The sequence below is a fragment of the Dipteris shenzhenensis genome, chromosome 11, assembly GCF_047967505.1.
Source record: "Dipteris shenzhenensis isolate YYH24624 ecotype China chromosome 11, Dip_SZ_1.0, whole genome shotgun sequence".
NCBI classification, from domain to species: Eukaryota; Viridiplantae; Streptophyta; class Polypodiopsida; order Gleicheniales; family Dipteridaceae; genus Dipteris; species Dipteris shenzhenensis.
Genome location: NC_141606.1, coordinates 13,610,781 through 13,636,280, shown reverse-complemented (window position 1 = coordinate 13,636,280; position 25,500 = coordinate 13,610,781). Strand labels below are relative to the sequence as shown.

General features: G+C 47.0%; 1 protein-coding gene across 1 annotated transcript in view; it reads right to left on the bottom strand.

Moving 5' to 3' along the window:
• LOC147896634 (Phosphoribosyltransferase family protein) overlaps nt 1–25,500 on the bottom strand; it is a 60,511-nt gene that overhangs the window by 22,133 nt on the left and 12,878 nt on the right. The window contains exons 3-4 of the mRNA XM_087381343.1: nt 18,688–18,783; nt 2,549–2,617 (exon numbers count right to left, since the gene is read on the bottom strand). Coding sequence (XP_087237469.1) covers nt 2,549–2,617; nt 18,688–18,783 — 165 coding nt within the window. The remainder of the gene's footprint in view (nt 1–2,548; nt 2,618–18,687; nt 18,784–25,500) is intronic.

Here is a 25,500-nt window from a genome sequence, read left to right as displayed (position 1 = left end):
CCGCGAACTTTGTAGTTCAGATGCGGGAGATGCTAGCACTTGCGAGAGCTAATATCCGTCAGGCTATGGATAGAGCCAAGGTGTATGCGGATGAAAATCGGTCTATAAGAGTATTTGAAGAAGGAGAAAAAGTTTTTCTCAGAATTCCTTCGCACTCGAAGTCGTTGACTTCAGGAGAGTGTGCTAAGTTATCACCTCGATACTGTGGGCCGTGGTTAATTCTGAAGAGAATAGGCAGTGTAGCCTATAAATTAGAATTGCCACAGGGGTGTAAGGTGCACCCGGTTTTTCATGTTTCGCGTTTAAAGAAATTTTTACATACAGGTGACTCACTAATCGAAGGTGTGGTTTTGTTTCAGGAGATAGAGGATATTGCAAGGCGCAAACCAACAAGAATCCTGGATCGAGGAACAATGCAAATACGAAATCGAAAGATACCCACGGTGTTGGTTGCTTGGCATGGTCAGCCTCTATCGGAAGCTACTTGGGAATCCGTGTACCAGTTACGGAGAGCATTCCCAGATTTCATCATCGAGGACGCTGATGCTTGAAGAGGGAAGGAATGTTATGCTCTAGCCGAGATAGCATGACCTCGGATAGATCGGTGGGCATTTTCTCTTAGATGGCCAACTTTTGTAATAATTAATGTGCGTAATTAAATGGTCGAGAGAAGTAACTGCCAAGGTCCAAGGTGAGGGCGTAATGGCATTGACTAGATAGTTCTAATAGGGCTTGGGTCTAGGTGCATCTAATATGTGAATTGTCAAGGGGCAATTGTTTTAAAAGGGAACTCCAAGAGAGGGGTGAAAAAGGATGCATCTAAGTAAGGGCCTAGAATGAAGACATGTGGCCAGGAACTATCTAGGGAATTGGGGTCTCAAGGATAAGGATGTGGGATAATCTAGTTGAATTACGAAATAAGTCGAATCCTTCCTTGAGAGCTGGCTGGGAGGAAAAAACCAGAAGCCATCGCCCGTGACAAATATCAGCGATATTAGAGACTTATGGTATGAGCAGAAGAGATAACGGGAAGGTCGATAACAGGGAGCCTCCTCTCAATATAGACTTGTTGACTTGGGAGTGGTAGCTAGGAAAAGGAGCATGTGGTATTGGACGCATGTTCTGATCTTGAGGCTGGCCAGCCTCCCACGCTGATCTTGAGGCTGGCCAGCCTCCCACGGTGGTCCAGACCTCGCACTCGGGGGTGGCTCAACGTTATGAGCCTACCGCGCTTCTAGCTCGACTCCTATGGGATGTTTTAGGGAATCGTCATGTGGTTTTGACGAAATGTAACCATAGACACTATTATAGCCGGATCTTTCAAGACTAGCCCAAAGAAAAAGATCTGCTGACTTTGAAACAGTAGCTTTCATGCACATTTCATGTCTCACAGTAATTGATTGGACGATGGAAAAACGATCTTCTTACAGAATCTCATGTTTTAGAGCAAGAAGAGGACCTCGAGCAGGAGATGAGAACCAGAAAGAAGTCTCTTAACCATGCATGTGCAAGTCTGTGTGCCTGCACAATGCATATCACAGACCAAGAAGTCAGGCTGCAACAAGAAAGCTTAGTGCGCACATGATGGTGGTGGAAACACAGGTTGAAAAGAGGATCTTCTGACTATCTGTACAGGAAGGGAACTAAAGTAGAGGCATCTAAACCAGCCACAACTTAGGTGAGGATAGCTCCTATAGGAAAGAAGGAACCAGATCGCAAAAGGGCAGCAGGAAGAAAAGAAACCGCAAAGGGGCAGGTGCCAGACGTTAAAGAAGCCCCTGCAGCAATCAGAAGTGGAAGTACATGGTGTTCATGAGGATAGAAAGAGGCTACACTGAAGGTAGATCCCGTAAGAGACAAGGCACAAGATCACGAAAAGGGGGAAACACAGGAAGAAAAGAAATCCCAAAGAAGAAGAATGTGCAAGACTAAGGAAGGTGTGGAAAGGAGAAGAAACCCCTGCAGATTCGAGGGGGAAATGCATATAGCCTTGATTCTGCACGACGAGGATCAGCTGAAAGTCATGTAGGGATTCTCCATGTTTTTGCACAAGGTGGGCATGAGATGGGGTCAGGAAAAGAAGGGGGTTGGGGGGAGGGATGTGTGTTAAAGGGGAAGAGAGGACAGAGCAGTGAAGGGCCACTAGGAGAAAGATGGGCTGCAGGACAGCAGTTGCACAGGCATGGACACTGGAGAAGCACAGTTCCCAACGTGGAACAGGGAATGAGGAATGATAATTCTTACTTCATTCTAGAAGGACAAGATCAGGAGACATGTCATACATCAAGTCTTAAAAAATCATCGTTCATTCTACTATTACCATCATAAAAACAAATCTTATATAACCTGTGCAAAATATTTAGTAATGGCAAGTGTAGACAAAATTCAAAGTCCTATACACTCTTTTGAAAGAAACCTTCTACAGTTACTTCCACATTCCATCTGTTGACCAGCTAAGCAATCAAAGTTGATTCGCCATTAAAAGGGACATTTCTCACAAGCATCAGCAGATATGAAAGAAAATGACTACGAAACACTTTAAATTTACCGTAGGGAAGTGTTGTAAGTGATTATGGAACCGTTTCCAAGCACCCTCATCTGGAAATGCAATGCTAACCTGCGAACATCTGGAAAAAAGTCAAGTTTAAAATCACGAACTGGACATAAGCAGCACATTGCATAGCCTTGATGTATAGGTTAACTCCTCTTACACGTTACATTTCCAAATAATCAGACCAGTTTGAAACCTTTGCCTGGGAAATAATATATTGTGAAATGTACCGAATATTGAAAAAAAACAGCAAATATTAATTCTAAGAGTCTTACTGTAAGTCCTGCCTTAGAGAATAATATGAAACTCCAGTCCCTTTAATAACTACCAATAACAATTCAATTTGCACAAGAACCAACAAAGCTCAAACACTTAATCATGATCACCAGCATCAGTAGACTCTGAGGCTATCTCTATCAAACATTAAAAAGTTTACTCCATTCACCAAGGCCAGCAAATCATAGACTGAAAAGCCCAGTCTCAACTCAACAGGTACTTATTCATGGGAAGAACTCTTATGATCACTTTTAAAAATCAGAGACCATGACACATTGAATGGTAGGCTCAGCATCTTCAAAACATGGCCAACTCCAGACTAGGTGCTGAGATATGAAGTATTAGACAGGTTAGGCAGAGGAGGACTTCACAATCTGTGAAACTGCACAATGTTGTAGAAGGGAGCCAGTAGGACCTACATTTTCTCATGTATGGGCATTCAAGTCTCGTAAGAGGATGGACTTCACCACACTGGGAAACCTGTTAAATATCAGAAAAGAGGGTCAGGTAGGGATTGAAGCCCTCAGATTGCAGGCATTTTGTATATCACAAAGTTATTGGTGGAATTACAAAATCCCGGCATGTAAAAACAGTGAAGGTGACAACTTTGTGCTGAAACAAAGAAATATAAAGTGTTTGTAACGTTTCAACACCATGATAATTTCTGTTGGTGTGAACCTAACAATGCAACCACACCCCTTAAAGTTTTGAGACCTCCATCTGATTTCCAAAAGCTGCCTCCATATGTACCTGTGTACTACAGGAAGCTTGCTCTAAGGGCTTTGACAAATCTCTGAACATATAATGACTCTAGCCATGTCAGTATCAGAGAGATTCCCTGGATCTGATGTTAGGGTGCCATTGCAAGTTCCCTCTACTCCCCTAGAGCAAGTGAATCATGAGATTGCTATTTTCTGTTGGCCTTCGTCACTTGCTTCGAGCTGCTTTTTGATTGAACCCTCATCCATGAGAAGTTAAATCCTTTTAGCACTCAATAGAGTGTAACTACCCAGTGAGGTATTTTAAAGATTGGGATCGGATGGAACGAAGTCCGGCTGCCTGCTCGCTCCCTACTGCACCTCCTGCTCTCATCTTCTCGGCTTTCCCTACCTTCGCCCTTGTTCTCTTCTCCCGCCCCCCCCCGCCTTAGCTCGTGTTTCTGACTTCTCTTTAGCCTCACCTATGCTCACCTCAGGTTCGCCTGTTGCTGGTGTCTACATGTGGAGCTGCTGCTGCTGTCGGGTGTCCTGGAGCAACCCATGGTGATCGTATCCAGGTTGCAGGCGCACCATTGCTAGATGCCTCAGTACGCGCAGCAGCTGGGCTGCTTTTCGGGGAGCTGCCACCTTTTTGAGGGGCTTTCCAGCCATTTTGGCTGGCCCTGGCACTCGTGTGTAGATCCCACTTGGAGCGGCCAGCCTTCTGCCTCCCTTGCAGGTCGCAAAGCCCCTAGAGTGCCCATTGCAGTAGCTCGCAGCATTTTGGGGCTTTGTGGATTGGGGTGCTGCATAGTTTGCTTAGCTACTCTTTTAACTCCCTAACATCCGCTTTGGGGGAAGCCTTATACTTCAGCCCTCCCTCCAAGGGGGGCTGGCTGTAGCCAGTTCTTGTGCCTTTCCAGGTCCCTCTCCAACGCACGTGTGCGCCACAAATCAAACGACCAGCTTCTCCATCACATCAGGTGGCCTTTCTTATAGTGTTCTATCCTTCACCGCCTTGGCATTGGGACTGGCGAAAGAGTTCAGCGAGCCATTTTTCGATAGAAATTCGAGCCTCGAATCAGCTCTTGTACTTCCCTCTCTCATTCTTGCTTTGAGAGCTTGAGCTTGCTTGTGCAAGCAACTTCGCGAGGCTCCTTCTCAACCACCCTCTTCTAAACCACCTCCAAGTTCCCTCCTATCCAAAGGTTCAGCTAGAGACTCTTCCTAGTCGGAGATGTGTTTGTGGTGTTCTTGGCAGACCTTTTCCTCACTAGCGCTTTTCTCCTCTTTATTCACTCTCTTCTTCCCAGCTCCCAATTCCCGCCCTTCAGCGGGAGGTGCAGTTTATTGCTTATTCTGGTGTTCCGATTCTTTGGTGGTTACCTTTGGTCTGGCCAGAGGGGCTCCATGGTAGCACCCTTGATCCCCACAGTTGTCAAAGACCTTATTTCACCGTCGAATAAGTAATGGGTACAGTAGGCAGTGAATCTTCTTCAGGACAGGGCAGTCCTAGGAAGGATAGTTGGCCTCACTCCCTCGAGGAGACAGATCAAGGCCAACCAGGTACTAAATGGTGACTACATTCACAAGGTCACTATCTATGGACACGGTGTTTTCCTCCTCCAACTTAGCTCCCCAGATACTACTCTGGCTCAGCCCTATTCTCCTGGGTTCCCATTTGGTGTACCTTATTCCTTGGTATCATGGATTCATGGTGGAGGACATAGACTCGACTCACCATGTCCCCCGGTTTCCTATGACACTCCACTTCCCGAGGCTTTCGAGGGAGTACATGCCCATACTCCCCTCCATAGGGAGGGCTTTTGGCACTGTTTTAGAGTAACCCTCAAAGTCAACGTCAACAAAGCCCGGATACTCTACTCGAGGTGATCCTCCTGGAGACCTTGGAGGGAGGCACTTTACGCCAGCCTGTGGAGGTCTCTGGTTTGACAGGACAGTGTTTCAGATCCACAGTAGAAGGGGCACTTAGCCAAAGATTGCACAAGAGGTTTGCGCAGAGCGCACCCCTCCTCGCAGGAGTCACCGAGGCAGCACAATACACGAGAGAGGGTGGGACTCGGAGACCGTCTAGGTAGACACAGCAGCAGTCCCATCAGCAACAAGTAGAGGCCCAGACCCCTTGGGTTGAGCCTTTAGAGGGATGGTGGACCAAGGTAGGAAAAAGAAGCAGAGCAAATGGAACAAGGCATCACACCAATCGCAAGAGGTGATTCACAGGCAACAGCGCAGGCACAGGGAGACCAGGTCGGGGGCCCACAAACAAGAGCAGCACAGAGTGAGCCTTCGACTTCAAGACATTCTTCAAGCCCCTCTAGAGGAGCGACTTCCTTCTCGCCAACAGACTCCCCGCAGCATCCGAAGTAGACTCTTAGAGCACCAATACCCTCGACCCCTACTCAAAGATTGGAGAGGGAGCCGCCGAGACTGCAAGCTCCACCGCCATAGTGACTGGTGACTGAGACAGTGACAGACCCTGCTCAGCCGCCTTCCCCATTAGCCCCGGATCCACCTGTCCCCTCTCCGCCACCCCCCGCTGCACCTTCCCCGTCTCAGCCCTCGCTGCCTGTTCCTCCTGCAGTGATTACCCTCATCACCCGCCCCCCTTCACCAGCCCTCTCCCCTCCCTCTCAGACAGTAGCAGCCTTGCCTAAGGCCTCTTCCTCCGGCAGCCCGCCAAGTCCGAGGGTAGGCTCCTTTCTGTAAGGGGAAGGCGAAGGTCTCTATGTCGTCCTCTCCACAACAGTAGGGTAGTGTGCTTCGGGCACACATGATACAACTTCTCATACCGCCGGGTAGAGAGGCCTTGTGACAGAGTCCTCAAACCTCCACATGCGTGCTGGCCGACCCTTGTCGAGCGATCGGGACCGTGGAACTACCTGGAGACCCCGGATGCGTACCCGATGCCTATGGAGCTGACCATGCTGATCCTCCAGTCCTGCAAGGAGGGCATTAGCACAGTGGGATCCCATACCCATCCAATTTAGATCCTCCATTTTGCCTCCACAAAGGTGCAGAAGTGGACCCCTGAGCTCTTTGACACGATGAAGGAGCACATATCAACTGATGGACGATTGGTTGGGACAACAGGGTATGGATCTTTGGTTGGCCCATGGCAGTTCCACGCACTTCCAGCTTGGATTTCTCCAGTAAAAGCCTAGGTCGAGTTTGACCGTAGCTATGATCAGTTTGCCCTAATAGGTGGTTTGCTCACAACTCCACTACTGGACGCTGCAGCAGTGTACCGACCTCTTTGGTGTACATGTTTCTTTTATGCAGTATTAGGCTCGGAAGGTTGGGATTGAGCCAATCGCGACGTTGGTTCGTCGACGAATGGACACAAATTATTCGCCATCGAAACCCCCAACAAAATCGCTTAAATCCAGTTTTCTAGAGCAGGCTCCCACACGCAGGCGAGCCTTGTTCCCTTCTGTCCCCTCCTCGTGAGCTTGACAGTGGTAAGTAGGAATGTGCACGAGCTCCATGATCGTGCACACAGCCAGCCGCAGTACCTGATTCTACGCAACAATCTCTGGTGGGTAGACTAGTTGATCTTCTCTTTATTCAAGAGCACATGTTCAGCAGCAAACATAGCACGCCGCAATTGTCTCCTCCCCAGGATGGACCCGGAGATTTGGTCCCCAGAAGTTGTCAAGAGTGAGGCGTATGCATTTCGGTTTCTCAAGCAATGGCCTCGGAGGTTTTTGCAGAGGGCGAGCCCATCGCAAGTTGTGCAATTTGGATGGGCCTTCAAGCTCGGATCGGTATCATGAATGTGTACACACCTGCTTGTAGGCAACACCATCCGGCTTTCTGGCGGCGGCTCACGGATTGCCTCCCAGAGGTGAACTCATGGATTGTTGGGGGGGACTTTAATAACCTTGAGTTCATGAAGGATAAGCAAGGAGGTGCCTCTTTTGCATAGACTAGCTAGGGAGAGAAGTACGTGGGAGCAGTTCATCTTTGCAATTAGTGGCAGAGATCCTTGGCGCGAGCCAGAGTTTTACTAGGCTTGCAGACACCCTGCACTTTTCCTTCAGCCAACGTCGGCACTATGTGGTCTAGACAAATTCTACATTGGTGATTTGGGCTCTTCTACGTGGCGGCTCCATAGGCATTCTAGCGGGCACCACGATGTCAGACCACTCGCCAGTTCATTTGGAGCAGCCCTATGGTGGACTCCCCCAGAAGGGGGTCCGTATACCAGAGGGTCTCTTACAAGAGGAGGATGTCCAACAGCTGATGGCAGAGATATGGAGACACCCCGAGGAGAATCCTATCGAGGGGTGGGTGACATGGGTGGCTGAGTGGATTCAGCAGAGTAACAAGGAACTACAGGGCCAGGCCATGAGACAGATAGTTGCCCAGGAGCGAGAGCAAGGCTTTGTGTAGAGACCTTGCATCCATTGAGAGACTTGAGCACAACCCAGTGGTCCGTCACCCCTTGAGTCAAAGATATGAAGATGCTAGCTGCCTCCTACCTTTGGTGCTTTGAAGCTGGATTGGTCTGTGTCTTCTAATTGTTTCTATTTTAAAGCCCCTCTTTGCGACTCCACCCACAAAGATTTGCCTTGTGTAAGTCGCAAGCTGTTGTTGGATCCTTGTAACCTCCTTGTTTTGAGAAAGGCCACATGTGACCTTCTTGTTGGTTTTTGTGGTCCAAACCTTATAGAGACCAGTTTTTCATTCTTAATTTCAAGAGCAAGCATAGAATTGACCCCTACACCTTTCTCGCTCTTTTGGGTCAAGAGGACATCCAACTAGACTTATGTTGCTTTTAGTTCCTTCTTCAGCAAACATATTCTAGCTTTTCAAGAAATCCTACCTATTGGCTTACACAAGGTTGTGGTCATCTCTTTCTTACTGCCTGTCTCTTACCAAATCTTTGCAGTGACGCATGTTGGAGAATCAATGCTCCACCCTCTAGATATCCACTAGATGTAGACGCTCACATGTAAGGCCATCATATGAGGAGAAGCCAAGGGGTGACCTTGGCAACAATACCACACGCGCAAGTAGCAAATAATGTGGCAGCAATACCACATGCACATCGTTAAATGATACAGCAACAAGGTCCCATAATCTATAACATCTCTAAATAAAGAGAAAGCATGCATCCTCTTGTTTTCATGTAACCATCTAATGTTTTGAGTTTTCCTTACATAGAACCATAAAGAGAGACGCATGCATGCTCACCACCAAACCATGACGCTCACGGGTTAAGGACCCATAGAATCCGAGTATCCCTCGAGCCACAAGCTGGGCTGCTAGCACGAACATCTACATCCAACCAGTCCACGACCTCCTGGCATCCCGTACCACCAAAAGGCTCCCATAGGGCCTCATGACTGCGCTGAGAACCTAGGCTACGCTAGGAAGAAGGTGTGCGTCCGCAACACAATCCAGGGCCCAGACCAACAAGGAAGAGCTAGACCTGCTTTAACTTGTGTGAATGAAAACTGAATCCCTGGGCCCGTTATATAGGCTCTAGCCCAGTGCCGCTAAAAATAGTTGGAACCCTAACTCGTTCGTTGCCCTTGCAACCCCAACCTGAGAATCGCCTGCCTAACCCCTAGCCTCCCTAGGCTATCAAAGCTACTCGTGTGACTAAGCACACGTCAGATACAATCCATGCACATGACATACTCCCCTTCCCCTAAGAACTCACTCCTGAGTCAAAAGAAAGTCCAAAAACTCTCTCTGAAGGTTAGTTAGTGTCTCCCATGTAAAGTCCTCCTTGACACGATCCTTCCACTTAATCTTGTATCCCGTGATTGTGCTATTTCTAACTTAACATTCACGAAATCCAAGAATACACTCAGGCTCGTGCGATATAAAGGTTAAATCTTCAACCTCTATAGGTTCTTGAGGAGTAACTACCTGATCCTCAACACCCAGTACTTCTTTCAGTCTACTGACATGAAAGACTGGATGAATCCTTACATTAGGAGTCAAATCCAGTTCATATGCAACTTGGCCAATTCTTCAGATAACCTTGCATGGACCACAATATTTGGGGTATGATTTCCTAATTTGTCCAGTACTAAGACTCTTGGATTCCTTGGAAATATGCAAGTATATCAACGAAACCTAGCTCAATTGTTTATGAGGTACCTAACCTGAACAAGTCATTAAGCATAGCAGTTGGACAATGGGTCTTGAATTAATGCGCTTGTGTGCAGGTCCGGATTCTCAGGAGTGATCGTGATTGTGTCACCAACCCTGGTGGAGTAGGAGCCACTGGATGAAAAGCCAAGAAGTGACATCAACACCAAAGTGTTCCAGAGGGTTACGACCTAGGAGCTACTAGAGTAGCTTCATCGACGAGTCGGCATTGGGCCAAGATGTGTCGGAGAGAGGGGGTGTTGGAAATGATATGGTCACCTCCCCATCTATAAGCCCCCATATGAGGAGAGCGGGAGGGGGGGGGAGGGTTGAGCCTTGAGGTGATGTGACTGCCATATGGGCAACACTCTAACTGCCATGTGGGCAGCAAGCTCACAGCAAAACACAGAAATATGGGGCTGCCACATGGGAAGCAGGTTCAAAGGCATACTTGGCAGTTTGGAGCCATCATGGTGGACAATGGACAGCAGAGGTACAGAGGGACCATGTAAGAAATCCTAGATTTACTATATTTAGAAATGTGCTAAGGAACAGAAAGGAGACTGAGATAGCAGAGAACAAGAAATAATTGTATTGCTTGAATATCTGTAGGGTGGATGTTGTGTCATCCATACAATTGGGCCTCTCTTATATAGAGAGTGAAGAGTCACACATGAAAAGGTGTGTACTCCAAAGGGTATGTGCATGAAGAGGTGTGTACCCCTTGTGAAGGGTGTGACCCTTGATGAGAGGGTACATTACAATAGGAATGTCTCTTCAATAGGATGTCTCTTGTGAAGGGTTGTGCCTCATTAGGAAGTGTCCCGTCGAAAGGGCAAAGGTTGTGTCTCTTAGGAAGTGTCCCGTCGAAAGGGCATACCCTTCCACAAGTGTCCATTCATCAAACCATCCATAAGTCTAGAAATAGAGAAAGGAATACGTCACAGATCGTGACATCCCCTCCCACTCAAAAGAAGACCCTGGTGGAGATAATGAACTGATGTAGAAAATATCATGGTAGATTCTCAAAATACTGCTGTAAAAGATCAGGGTACTGCTGTAAGTCTTCATCAGACTGCCAAGTAGCATCGGAATCGTCCAGATCTCGCCAAAGAACAAGGAATTCCGTGATAAGTCGATGTCGAGTCTCTCGCTGTCGATGGTCCAGAATACGCTCAGGAATAAGGAGAACATAATCGTCTTCGATTTCTGGGACATAATCACCTGCAGGAGGAACTGCTTCATCGCCTGGAATGTACGTCTTTAGCCAAGAAATATGAAATGTTGGATGGATTTTACCCCATGATGGTGGTAATTCCAATTTGTAACTTAAAGGTGAATTTTTCTTGACAATCCGAAAAGGTCCATAGTATCTTGGTCGCAACTTAGGAAACACAGACTTAACCGTCTTATAGCGATGTGGGGCTACAAATAATAGCACCATGTCACCAGTGGTAAATTCCAGGTGACGTCTATGTTTGTTGGCAGACCGTTGATACCACTCTTGCGCTTTTCGCATATGATCCCTGACTTGTAGTAGAATGTCTTGCATTTCTTGAACCAGTTGATCAGCTAGGGCCACTCGATGTTGAAGTACAAAATTCGTTGGTACAATCGGAGTGTGTCCATAAGCTGCTTGGAATGGAGTCATGCTGATGGCACTATGGAAAGAGTTATTATAAGCAAACTCAAGGAGTGGTAGATACTCTTCCCAGGCTGCGAGGCGTGACTGAACATAATGTCGAAGCATTTCTTCTAGAACTTGGTTGACTCTTTCAGTCTGGCCATCTGATTCTGGGTGGTAAGCTGAACTGAACAGTAGAGTTGTACCCAAAGATTCGAACAGTGAAATCCAAAAGTGACTGGTAAACTTAGGATCTCTGTCGGATATGATATTCTTGGGTAATCCATGGTGTCGGAAGATGTGTTGTATAAAGAGTTTGGCTATGTCCGGGGCCTGTGCACTGCTTTTGCAAGCAACAAAGTGTGCCATTTTGGACAAGCGATCAACAATTACCATAATCTGAGTGTTACCTCGGGAAGATCGTGGTAGTGTTGTAATGAAATCCATGGAAATACTTTCCCACCTTTCAGTTGGAACTGGAAGAGACTGAAGAAGTCCTGTTGGAAGTCGTCGACTTACTTTCATTTGTTGACATGATAAGCAAGATGTAACCATTTTGATGACATCGCTTTTCATCCGAGGCCAGTAGTATGTTGCACTGAGTAACCGATAAGTCTTACTGATGCCTGGATGGGCAGCATAAGGAACTACATGATGCTCTTTTAACAAAAGGCGTCGAACATCCTTGTCATGTGGTACACAGACGCGATCTTGATAGTAAAGAAGGTCGTCCGTATAAGAATAGGATGAGAAAATCTTCTGTTCAGAAGTCGAAGGTTGATCTTTTGAAAGAACCTGGACTGCTGTGCCGAAGTCTTTATCATTGAAATACTTTCCTTTGAATGAATTCGGAACATCCACAGATAATGTAGAGATTACCATGGCTGATGCTAGAGGTAACCTGCTGAGAGCATCTGCAACTACATTGCGTAGTCCTGGTATGTACTCAATGGTCATGTGAAAGTTGGCCAAAAACTCAACCCTGCGTGCTTGTCAAGCGTTCATGACTGGCTGAGTAAAGATGTACTCTAAAGAGTGATGGTCTGTTTTGACCACAGAGTCGGCACCCATGAGATAATGTTTCCAAGAGCGATAAGCATGTACAACAGCAAGAAACTCCTTATCATAGACCGGATATCGGGTTTGGATATCAGAATGGTTATGGCTGTCAAAAGCAATAACTCTGCCTTCTTGCATCAAGACTGCTCCTGTAGCGATGTCGAAAGCGTCAATCATGACCTCAAATGGAAGGTTTGGGTCAGCAATAGCCATAACTGGTGTGGTAGTGAGTGCTTGCTTGAGTTGTTGGAAACTATACTCTGTTTCGGGAAGCCACTGAAAAATTGCTGTGCTTTTCAATAATTCGGACATAGGAGCTGCGATTTTGGAAAACTGATAGACCTTTGTATGGTAGAAGTTTGCCAATCCAAGAAAAGAGCGGACATCATGAACATTCTTAGGAGTAGGCCAGTTTCGGATTACCTCGACCTTCTTGGGATTCACAGAGATGCCTTGAGCGGAAATAACATGTCCCAAATATTCAAGTTGGGTCTTGAAGAACTCACTCTTCTCAATGTTGATGAGAGAGAATTTGCGCGGAGAACTTCAAAAACTTGGTGAAGATGTTGTTTGTGCTCATGTAGGGATCTGCTGAAAACGAGGATGTCATCGAGGTAAACGATGACGAACTTATCGAGGAAAGGCCTGAAGATGTCGTTCATTAATGTCATGAATGTGCCCGGGGCATTGTTTAACCCAAAAGGCATGACCAAACATTCATAGTGTCCATACTTTGTTCGAAAAGCTGTCTTGTACTCATCGCCTTCTCGTATGCGAATTTGATGATAACCTGAACGAAGATCAATCTTGGAGAATTGTCTTGCATGTAGAAGTTGATCGAAAAGGTCATCAATGCGAGGCAATGGATACTTGTTTTTTATAGTGAGCTTGTTGAGGGCTCGGTAGTCGATGCAGAGGCGCATTGACTTATTCTTTTTTTCCACAAGTAGTACAGGAGATCCGAAAGGGCTGCGACTGGGCCGAATGTGACCTTTGTCGAGTAGTTCGGTGACCTGTCTTTGGATTTCTTCATTTTGAGTGTAAGAAACCCGATAAGGAGGATTCGACGGTGGATTACTGCCGGGAATAAGTTCGATTGGGTGATCCACTGGTCGTCGAGGTGGTAACTGCTTTGGCAATTCCTGTGGAAAAATATCCATGTAAGGCTGGAAAAAAGGTTGGTTGAGGTATTCAGGAGGATCCTTTGTTGGTGTCTCCTCGACTGCCGTAACCAACAGAAGTGAAGTCTTTACTTGACGTTTACGAACCCACTTCTTTACTTGTAGGACAGAGGCAACTGGGGTTGAAGGAGAGTCCCTAGAACCAGTTAGCTCAATAAGTTTTCCCTGGTGGACAAACTGGATAGTATGGCTACGAAAACTGATTGATGGATCATAGTCGTAGAGCCATTGTTGTCCGAGTATGACATCGTACCGAGAAAGAGGCATGATGTCGAAGTTCAACTTGTCCGTATAATGTTGGATGCGAAAAGACAAGTTTTTAATCCTGGTGTTGCACAAGAAAGTTGTTCCATTTGCGAGTTCAATCTGATAGTCCATGAGACTAGGACTGGTGGTCAACCGAAGTTTATCGACCACAGAACTGGCTAGGAAATTATGAGAACAGCCACTGTCGATGAGGATGGTGACCGTTGTTCCACGAATCGATCCTTGAACACAAAGTACTTGAGTGGCCAGGGAAGGTTCGGGGTTGCTGGCACGGCTCAGGTGGATGGTATTCGCCATTCGAACAGCTTTGCCTTTCTTGTCTTGTGCTGAGGTAGCATCTTCTTTTTGGAAAGTGCTAGGTTCCATATTAGAATTTTGCTTTGGTCGCTTGGGACAATCGAACCATCTATGGTCGCCTGTACAGATGGTACAAAGTCCTTTTGAGCTGGAGTTGTTCTTCTTGTCAGTGGCCGCACCTTTATGTTGGGGATGTCGGTAATGACTTTGTGAAGAAGAAGAAGCGCGATCCTTGGGGGAGTGCTTCTGTTGGAATCCAGCAAATGATTTCTGAGGCTTCTGGGGATCTTGAGACTGTCGCTGACCTGGATTACCGAAGTTTTTTCGAAACCTGGTGTTATCTTGAGGGCGAGCACCTTTGACCATAGGAGAGTTCTGTGTGCGATTAGCACTCTGCTTCCCTGTGTTTAAAAAATCTATAATGCGCTCTGCGTAAGCAATAGCGCCATCTGTGGTGGTGATGTTTGCTTTAAGAACATCAATGCGTAACGAGGGATTTAGGCCTGAGATGAAAGCATGAAGGCGATCATCCTCAGTTAAACCATCAATCTCCAGCACCAATGTGGTGAACTGAGAGATATAGGAAGACAGGGAACCCGTTTGCTCCAACTGTCGGAGTTTTGAACGTGCTTGGAAGTCCGCATTGGCAGGTACAAACTGCTTACGGAGCACGTGTTCAAAACGTTCCCATGTTAACACACTTTTTCCGTCCTTTAAGCGTCTTTGCCACCATAGAAAGGCTGTATCCTTCAGGAGGGAGGCTGCCAAGGCGATCTTTTTGCCTTCAGTGAGGTCAACAGTGTCAAAATACATGCGCATTTTAGCGAGCCATTGGTCGCTGTTCGGCGATTGCGTTGACCAGTGTAGGCTTCCGGAAGTTTGACGTCAAGTCTTTTAGTTTTGGAAGCTTGAAGTAATCGGTAGAGGGCACGTAGTTCAGTGTTTTCTACCTCTGGTGGGAAAGAGTCCGCATCGTCATCTGGTATGTGCTGGACTTCGAGAATCTTGAAGTTGTTGAACTTTTTGAACCAAGTCAGAGATGCTGTCCTGAAGCTGAGATATTTGAAGTTGCAATAGTGATTCACTTTGGACGTTGCCTTCAGGGGCCTTTTTGGGACTTGATTCTTTAATCTCTGGAGAGGCTTCACGCGAGCGGTGCGACATGTCGGAGATCCCTGTGAGAAAAGCGCGAACTTGCGCTCTAGTTTGTACCATTCCTGGAAGAGGATTCGGGCTGCTCCCTGAGGTTGCTCATGTTGGAGGGGGCAGGCGAGGCAGGATGGAACCACCCGTGGAAATCTAGTAAGGGAGGTCCTGTCTGAGATAACACTGGTGATGCTGAAAGTGGTGTTACTGCTCGTGATAGGACAGGGGTAGGTAGCAGAGTCCACGGATCTAAAAAAGGGTAAGGAGCTGCTGTCGGAAGAGGAGGATATCCAGGAGAGGGAGTGCCTTCAAAGTGTAAATACTGACTTGGAGAAGGTACAACCTATAGAGAAGGATATCTGGGCGCTGGGAGCTAAAGGAGGTGGAGAGTACCCTGGAGATGCCGAAGGTGAAGGGTAAAATTCTGTCCAAAAATGAACAGCAAACTCCTGAGGAATATCGTGTTCCGGATATCTTCGTGTCTCGTGGAACACAACCTGTACTGTGCTGAGGAAATAATGTAACTGAGGTGCCTCACGCAGAAGGTAGAGGATGTGGTCCAAGTCACTCGGAGGGCACGTGACACAGAAGACCCAAGATGCAAAGGCTCCAAAATGGGCTGGCTGTGCAATTTTTGTGTAGTAGCAGATGCCTTAGGTGTCCTTGAAAGGCCGGGTGAATTACCAGGGGTTTCCATGCTTTAATGTGGATTCTTTCATTTGCTGTAATTTGTTAAAGAGAATCCTTAAAAAGCAGATTGGAAAGACTCCACCTGGCAATACTTTAATCTGCCAAGTTATTGCGTAGAAAGAAGGCTGCAAGTCGGTGTCCGGAGATCCATGGTGCAATGGTTTGCGAGGAGCGCTCGATACTTGTCTGGTCCGGGCTGTCAACAGGCTGTCTTCATCGCGCGAAGAGCTGCAACTGGTGCTGATTTGGCAGGGCCCAATAAATGGCGAAACAAGGGCTGCGGGCTGTCACTGGCGAGGCTTAGAGCATTGCCCAGGGCTGGACTACGCAGGAAAAAGGCAAGAGCGAGGCTTGGCTGGCAAGGACTGCGCAGGAAGGGGGGGGGGCTGGCGAGGCCAAATGATATCGCAGGGGGGGGGGCTGGTCCTGCAGTATAGCGCAGGGCTGATGCAGAGCTGCGCAGGCTGTACGGTGCAGGCTGGCGGACCGTACGGACTGTACGGCAGACTGGGGAGGTACCGTACGGACTGTACGGTAGATTGCGCAGGAAGAAATGGCGAGGGTGGCGCAGGCTGGTGGCTGGCCGTACGGATGACGCAGGCTGGTACGGAAATCCGTACGGCTGACGCAGGTGCTGCACAGGGCTGGCAGAAAATTCCGTACGTAGCAGTTTTTTGGGGAAAAGGCTGCGACGATTCGTTGGGCTGCCTAATGGGTTAGTTGCCCCAAAAATTAAATGGGGGGTTTAGTTAACCCTAGGTAGCTAGGGTAAACCTAGGGGTAAGGGATGGGTTTATTTTTTTCCCTTTTTTACCCCTCTAGGTACCCTTTTGTAGGCACTTGGGGCCTAGGAGGTGTGCCTATTCGAAGGGGTGTGACACTTGGAATAGGTGCACCTGTTCATGAGGGGATATGTCCCTATTGTTAAAAGGGGTGTGACCCTGCATGAATAGGTATGTCCTTCTGTCCACGATGGGGTATGTCCCATGAGTGAGGAGTCGAGACTCGTCACCAAAAGGTGTGTCCCATGGTAGAAAAGGTGCGTCCCTTGGTTTTGGGACAGCCCAAGCACCTGAAAAGACACGATTTTGGTCGTGTCCATTCACATCAACTTGTGATGTGAGGGAGATGGAGAGGCCAGGATGACTTTAGGCCGGGTAGGCATTTAAAAATTTTACGCTCATCCTCTCCATCTCTTCCATGCACAATGTGCACGGATGTCCTTCTAGCGGCAAAAATGTATCAGATCAGCGCTAGAAGGTGGGGGGCATTTCCTACAGGCAGGAGCAAATTTTGCTCTGATACCACTGTAAGAAATCCTAGATTTACTATATTTAGAAATGTGCTAAGGAACAGAAAGGAGACTGAGATAGCAGAGAACAAGAAATAATTGTATTGCTTGAATATCTGTAGGGTGGATGTCGTGTCATCCATACAATTGGGCCTCTCTTATATAGAGAGTGAAGAGTCACACATGAAAAGGTGTGTACTCCAAAGGGTATGTGCATGAAGAGGTGTGTACCCCTTGTGAAGGGTGTGACCCTTGATGAGAGGGTACATTACAATAGGAATGTCTCTTCAATAGGATGTCTCTTGTGAAGGGTTGTGCCTCATTAGGAAGTATCCCGTCGAAAGGGCAAAGGTTGTGCCTCTTAGGAAGTGTCCCGTCGAAAGGGCATACCCTTCCACAAGTGTCCATTCATCAAACCATCCATAAGTCTAGAAATAGAGAAAGGAATACGTCACAGATCGTGACAGACCATGTGGTTGTCAACGGTTGGCTAGAGCAGATCTGCACGGGGAATTCAGCCTGGAACAGAGGTGCTGATGTCAGCAACTGTGCAACACTCTGCAGGACCTGCACGGACTATTTTCAGCGCCTGTACGGTGCTATAAGGTCCCCTAGGGCTGGAACATGGCCTGACAGGAGGCGGAACAGCACAGCTGGATGTGTGCCTGTTTGGAGAAGCATTTGGACCTGAAGGCGGCCTGAATCAGGTCGATTTATGGGCAGCACTGCCTGGGCCAGTGGCAGCCTGCCACGTGGCCAAGCAGGGAGCCATACCTCAGAAAGAGAGTCCAAACAGGGCAGTTTTCATAGACCAGGCAGTCAGTTGGTAGGCTTGCTGGGTCAGCCAATTTGGCCCCTACCAGGTCGCTTGGCTGGGGGGTTACCAGCCCCTATGTAAAGGGAGCCCAAGGGGCCCATTAAGCATACACTTGAGCAGCAAGCAACCAGCAGACTGGAGCAGCAGGACAGCATCCTTTAGGCCTACATCCAAGAGGAGAAAGGAGGGCTGAGGAGCTGAGACAGAGCTTGGCTGTACACCTATACAGTTAGGGCAGCAAGGTGCAGGGATCAAGGCATGGCGACTAAAGTCTACAGAAGCTCGGCAAGGAGCGCACAGGCTTCAGGGTCTAGAAGTGCCAAGGAGGCAGTAGGACAACTTTTTTTAAGGACAAAGGACCACAGTTTGGTGGGATTCTAGACTCTTTTGTATTGTGTCCCTTTGTAGACAGAAATATATATTTTGTTGGTTCTATATCCCTCTTGGAGCATTGTCTATTTACTGGCTTACACATGCATGTTGAGTACACACAAGTAAAGAAGTTCTGGATTCCATAGTTAAACACGTCCGTGTGAAGAGAAAATTTGAAGATGGGGCAAAATCAGCAAGAGCAGATCCCACTAAAAGCACACTTTGAGATAGATTTTCAAGCATCATTATGGTTGTTGAAAAATGCAGATGTATACATCTTCTATTAGCTTACATTTGTAGAATCTGGAAGTTGGTGAAGACGGTGCTTGAGCAGAGGAATTCCACTCTCAAAGCATGGCAAGACATTGTCACCAAAATAGAATCTCTCCTGTGGAATGCACAAGGTAAGTCTCTCTCTCTCTCTCTCTCTCTCTCTCTCTCTCTCTCTCTCTCTCTCTATCAATCTATTTCTCATATTTGAATATCATTGATCAATTTATTTTGAATGTCAAATTATTCATTTTTTGATAAGGTATATCTATTTCTCATATTTGAATTTCATTGATCAATTGATTTTGAATGTCAAATTAGTCAATTTTTGATAAGGTAGGCCACAAAACTTGCCCTTCTTTTGTTGCATTTAAAGTTCTTAGTGCCTTGAATAGAGGTGCTTTGAATACCACTGATTGTTTTATTTTGAATTTCAAACTAGTTGAAAGAAAGAAAGAAAGTTTATTAAAGTCTTCGGAAGACCAATGGGTCTATGAGACAGTGAAAAACCTGGTACAAACGAGCTGTGGTAGTGGAGCTACTAAACGAGCATCCACACCAATGCAAAATGCAAAAAATGCAGAATGGCAATACTAAGTCCTAAGTACAACATAGTCATGTCGATGGTCGACTATATATCAATCTCAGCATCATCATCAACATCATCATCATCAGCAGCAGTAGGACATCAGGGTGGATGAGGCAATGGAGGCATGAAGTCGGTGAGGCAATGGAGGCATGAAGTCGGCAATAGAGTGCTGTCGGCCACTCAAAGGTGCAGTCCTGGCATGTCTCCTAGTCGTAGCTCTGCGTTTAACCAGGGCTACTGTGACCCCCGTCGATCGGGCTCCGACTCTAAACAAGGAGGGGATGTCCCCAAGTGTGATATGTGTGTCAACCCTCTGTTTGAGCTGTCGGGTGTGATCAATCGAGAGAGAGAGGCCCGAAGCCATGTCCCTCCTAAAAGAGGCAGTGCTAGCATCCTCGGATCTCATAGTAGACCGGACAAGTACATTAAAAATGCTCCTCCGTCTCTATCTCTCCTAGAGTGCATAGTTTACAAATCCGATGCTCCCTAGGTGCACCTGTGCCTCTCCCTGTCTCAATCCTCACCTGATGGGAAGAGACCCGCATCTGTCCAATGGCAATCTTGAGGGCATGTGAGACTCACCCATCCTCCAGATACTGGGGTCTGATGATCACTCCATCCTTCGACACTCTCAAGAAATGGTCACAGTAGAACCGGGTCTTGGTGGGACACCCATGGTGCCCGCCCCAAGTCTGTGACGCATAAAGTTGGAGTAGGTCCAACCGTATAGTACGGTTGATCTCATCTCGTGGGACCAAGGGATTAGGAGCATCCAAGCTGTAATGAAAGGGGGGGAGAAGATCCATCTGAATGCCCTATCTGTCAAACATTTGGAAATGTGCACATACTAGGCTATGCAAGCCCCACTCTCAACTAGTCGTATAGGTGACTCCAATGCCACCCTCGGTAACCTCCCTCTAGGTAATGTCCACACCCTGTGATGATGCTTCTATGCTCAAAAAGGAGAGGTTCATTGCAGTTTTCTTAGGGCCTCTTCAGATGAAGATACAATTAAAGGCAGTAGCAACTTTTTGAGAAGTTGTTGAGCTCCCTAAGGAAAAATAATGCAAGATGGTTCGTCTGAGGACATGCAGCAGGTACCTAATGAGAAGGAGCAACCTACTTTCAACTCTTGAAGTCCACATGTGTATGTGAGAAGTACCAAGGGTAGTCTTTGAAAAGAGATGCATGGAGTGGTAGATATGTTCAAGAACCTTAGCCCTAATCTTTTGGGGGAACAGGAAAGGGACAAGGGAGAGGATTCAAACATCCTTACCGAAATCAGGAACATGCCATGCAGAGGCAAGGTGAAGGGCAAGGCTCATTTCAGGATGCAAGTGCAAGTCCATGGTCAGGAGCTTATCCAAGGCGATATGAACCTTATCATTGTTTTCGTTGCCACTCTTCCTCCACCAATTCTCCTGCCCGCACACAGTTAGATGCATTGTCCATACACACTTGCACCACATTTTCAGCCCCAACATCAAGAATGGCATCTTTCAGTATCCCAAAGATGTACTCCCTGACTTATACTGCCCACTTGTGTCCACAGACTTCCAAGAAGGCTAAACCAAATATGCATGAGACCATGATATTGATTATAGGCCGGCGCCGAGTGTCAAACCAGCCATCACAAGTTATGTTGCAGCCATATTTTTTCCACTTATCTCGGAACTGTAGCATCTCTTGATCTATGCATACTGCTTCATTACTGTGCACAAAACATTGTGGGATGGAGGCTTGAAGGTAGGCCCAACTTGGCCCATGGCACAAAAAATAAGAGCTCCTCACCTTCCAATGAGGAATATCCTCTGCAAAGAAAAAACGACAGAGAGAAATGTATGCATCCTTCCGTGCCTGTGACTTCCATGCCTCCCTTTGACATCTTCTGCTTCTTTTGCTTTGGCTCACATGCACTGACAGATGCATTTCCACTTGCGGTACCACTCACTGAGGCATCTCCCAAATCAGCCACATCTTCATCAAGCTGTTTTGCAGTAGTTTTCAGAGCCGCCTTTGCCTACAATCTTTGACAAGTATCTTTCAAATTTTCGGGAGGAGTGGTACACTTGTCAACCCCCAAGCCCAAGAAAATGTGCCCTTATACGGGTCAGTCCTCCATCCCATGAATGACGGCAATATTTACATTTACAAGTGTATTGGCCCTTCCCCAAAAGCTTTGAGGCCTCTACAAATTCCCATTTTGGTCCTTTTTGTCTTCCCATTTGCAGATCTGCAAGCTGCAAATTTGCAAAAGAGGGCAAATAAGGCATTGGGCAAAGGAACAATTTCCAAAGCGGGCTTGAAGCCCCTACAGGCTGCCCTATTATCTGGCATCAACTAAAGAGAGAACACTTGCTGCAAAACGGGAAAAGAGAGCAGCCATAGCAATTACCTTGATGTTTGGAGCAAGTAGAGCGTAGAGGCAGGCTGCGGGCTGCAACTGTACAGTGACCACTGACCTCCAAAGCAGGTAGAGGCTGCACAAACTCAAGAGTGAAGGGCTGAGGGGAGTTGGGACTCGGGACTGTGAGCTGAAGAAGAGGGCAAAGGGCTGCCTATATAGGCTCTTGAGGCAGCAAGGTCGGTTTGCAGGCGGGAGAGTCGGGTCATGCGCATACGGCCATTCTCGAGATTTGGGAGCCTTCACAAACGACAAGTACGGAATAGAAAATAGGACGTCAAATCAGGTTATAAGGTACAGATCCCAATCCCCCCCTTTTAAAAGTCACGTACGAAAAGCCGTACATACGGCCGTACGGAATGCATACGGAAAAAACATCCATACGCGTACGGATGCAACTATGGCGGTAGTACCATACTCCATTAGCCTCTCCCTCCCAACCTTCATCACACATCGGACCGGCTCCCGTCTTCACATGTATGTGATTACACCTTGTGGGGCAAGGTTAGGAGGGATTTTTTTTTTCCTCTGGCAATCATTATTGCAGCAAGGTTAGGCCGCCGCGCAACGATCCAGAGGTCGTGCTGACTTGGCAGCATATGAGGTCCAATGCAGGTGAGACTGAGAGCAGATGCTTGTACAACACCAGCAGTTCCTCTCCTCATCCGCAGTACCCACAGACCGTGCATCAGCAGAAAGTCCTTTATCTACACTGGAGTCTTCCATCTCCGAGCACAGTTCAGTGGACTATTTGATAGCAGCTCAGACAATGGTTCCCCTTGGGTCTACCAATCCATGAGATAATTCAGTTTCCACAGTCACTACATGCAGTGCCTCAGGGTTTTCCACCCATGGGGTTAGTGCAGCCATTTCCACAGTCTGCTCTCAGGGGTCTCCCATCTCTGGGGCAAGCTTAGCTCATTCAGCACGCCCAAATGATGAGACCCTTGGGTCTACCACCCACGGGGATCACCCAGCTTCAACAGCCTATTCTCTTGGAGTTTCCACCCAAGAGGATCAGTCAGTTCATGCAGTTACATCAGATGGGTCTTTTACTTGTCCAGCAACTTTATCATGTCCAGGTAGTTCCTCTGGGTCTTCCACTCCAGGAACTCAGTCAGCTGGATCACCTTTAGTAGGGGAACAGAGGGTTTTCACAGCTATGAGGGATGGGTCTTTCACCCTTGGAGATATCTCAAACCCATCAGCATTTGCCATAGATGAGCCTCTTGGGCCCATTGCCCAAAGGAGTTGTCTATCCCCCACAGTTAGTTCTCTTGGGGAATCCACCCAAGGGAACACCCCAAATGCAGCTAATAGGTGTGATGGGTCTTCCACCCATCATGCCTCTTCATCAGCTCTGGTCAGTTCCTATGGGGCTTTTGCCCTTGCAGCTCAGTTGGCCACATCAGTTTTAGTCGGCATGACTCACATTTCACCTGCTCATTAGGAGTGTTTAGGACTAGGGGGCTCCAATCCCATTGGCCGTGATGCTCAACAAAAGAGGGTGTGTCAGGAGTTTACCAGACCAGTGTCAAGCCTCGCAAGAGGGAGTCCCATCATAACTGGAGTCGTAGGTATAGCTATCACCAGTACGGACGTTGATGATTCCTCGACAGTTCGTGAGGATAGTCATGCAGTTCCCTCCACAGCTCCCCTTCCTCTGCACTTTAGGGAAGCAAGCAATTGCAGAATCAATCAGCAGAGAGGTTGACGAGGCCTTCACATTATTGTGTCTTGCACTCCGGGAGGTTAGACATACAGTGTCCTCTCCATCCGATCGCGAGCCACCAACGGTAGCAGTGACTAGTGTCTACACATGCAGTTCCCTTGGTGATGATGGTAATTCGATCGATTCATCAGAGGTGTGATCAGCAGCCTTCGTACTTCCTCAGTGCCTTAGGGAGACATGCTTAGTCCCAATATCCCATCAAGAAGAAGCTATGCCAGCCATCCCTCAGTTCTTTGGAGAGGCATACCAATCATTCATGGTAGACGAGGTGTTCTCAACAGCTTTGGACATCTCACCATTTTTTCAGGTAGCATCCCATTCAATTGAGTCATTAGAGGGGTGCCGAATAGCTCTTCCGTTCCTTTGGAGAGCATCCAGTACAGTCTCTGTGAGATTTAGGAGAGTAGAATGCAAGAGTGAGAGCAAGAGTGAGCTGAACATCTAAATAGAAGAAGTATGAAAGTACAAGAAAGAGTGTGGTTTTGTTAGGAGGAAAAACCTCAATGAGGGAAAAGCGCCCCTAACCTACTTACATTACATTGGCAACTGCCTAGAATATACCAAGAATTCTAACACCCCTATAGTACCAATGTGGTGTACAGGGTAGTGATCAATCACCAAAAGGAGAAGTTTAGGACACTACGAAATGCCTCAAACTTTTCACGTGGAAGTGCTTTGGTGAAGCTGTCTGCAACATTGTCATGTGTTGACACATAAATCATACTGATCTCCCCTGCATGCAACTTCTCTCTGACATAATGATAATGAACCTCAATGTGCTTCGTGCGAGCATGAAACACAGGATTATTTGCCACTGCTATAGCACTCTGACTATCGGTGAGAATTGGAGAAGGACCCTCCAATAGGAGATGAAGATCAACAAAAAACAACACAGCCAAACACATTCAACTGTCACTGTGAAAGCTGCCCTGTACTCATCTTCACATGAGGAAGTAGCCACTGTAGATTGTTTCTTGCTCAGCCAAGAAATGCAAGCTTTGCCCAAAACGAAACAATTACCACTAGTGGACTGCCTGGTATCATAGTCTCTAGTCCAATCTAAGTCAATGTAAGCATGCATCTGCAAGTCACCCCCCTGGGAAACATCAAGCCATAAGACTTCCTGCCTTGCAAATAACGGAAAATGTGTTTTACAACTTGCCAGTGTATAGTCTTTGGGTTGTGCATATACCTACTCACCTAAGATACTGCATACTGAATATCGAGCCTTGTATTGCACAAATAAATGAGGCATCCGACAACCTGGCTGTAAAGTGTGGCATCCACTGATTCACATGCATCATACATAGTAAGCTTCACAGCCTCGGCTCCATGGGAGTAACTACAGGCTTACAATCATGCATGTTAAACCTATCCAATAGCTTTTGCACATACTTGGATTTAGACATAACGATGCCACGCTTGTCTTGTATGAACTAGATCCCCAAATAGAAATTTAACATGCCCAAATCTGTCGTGTCAAATTCAGCTTTCAACTCAATTTCGAAATCTGCAATTATTGCCTCATTTGACCCTGTAAGCAGCATGTCATCTACATAAAGAATGATGACCAAAATATCCCCCCCATCCTTCTTGATATAGAGGGTGCTTTCCGTGGGACTATTATGTAACCACTACCTTGCCAGGAATGCATATATCTTGGCATACCATGCACATGGGACTTGTTTCAACCCATATAAAGCATTATTCAGCTTGCAAACTTGAAGTGCATTGCTAGAAAGTTCAAATCCAAGAGGTTGTTTGACATAAGCCTCTTCCTGCAAGTCCCCATTAAAAAAAGTTGTTTTTATGTCCACTGATGGACATTCCAAACAAAATTTGCAGCCATGGCAATAACTGACCTTATGGTGGTCATCCGGGATGTAGGAGCAAAAGTCTCCTCAAAATCTATGCCTTTCTTCTGTGCATAGCCTTTGGCAACCAGCCGTGCCTTGTACCTATCAATGGACCAATCTGGCTTCCTTTTCACTTTGAAAACCCATTTGGTATGAATGGCATGTTTTCTTAGTGGCAAATCCACAACATCCCAAGTCTGATTTTTCTCAATGGACTGCAATTCATTGTGCAAAGCATGCATCCAATGCACATT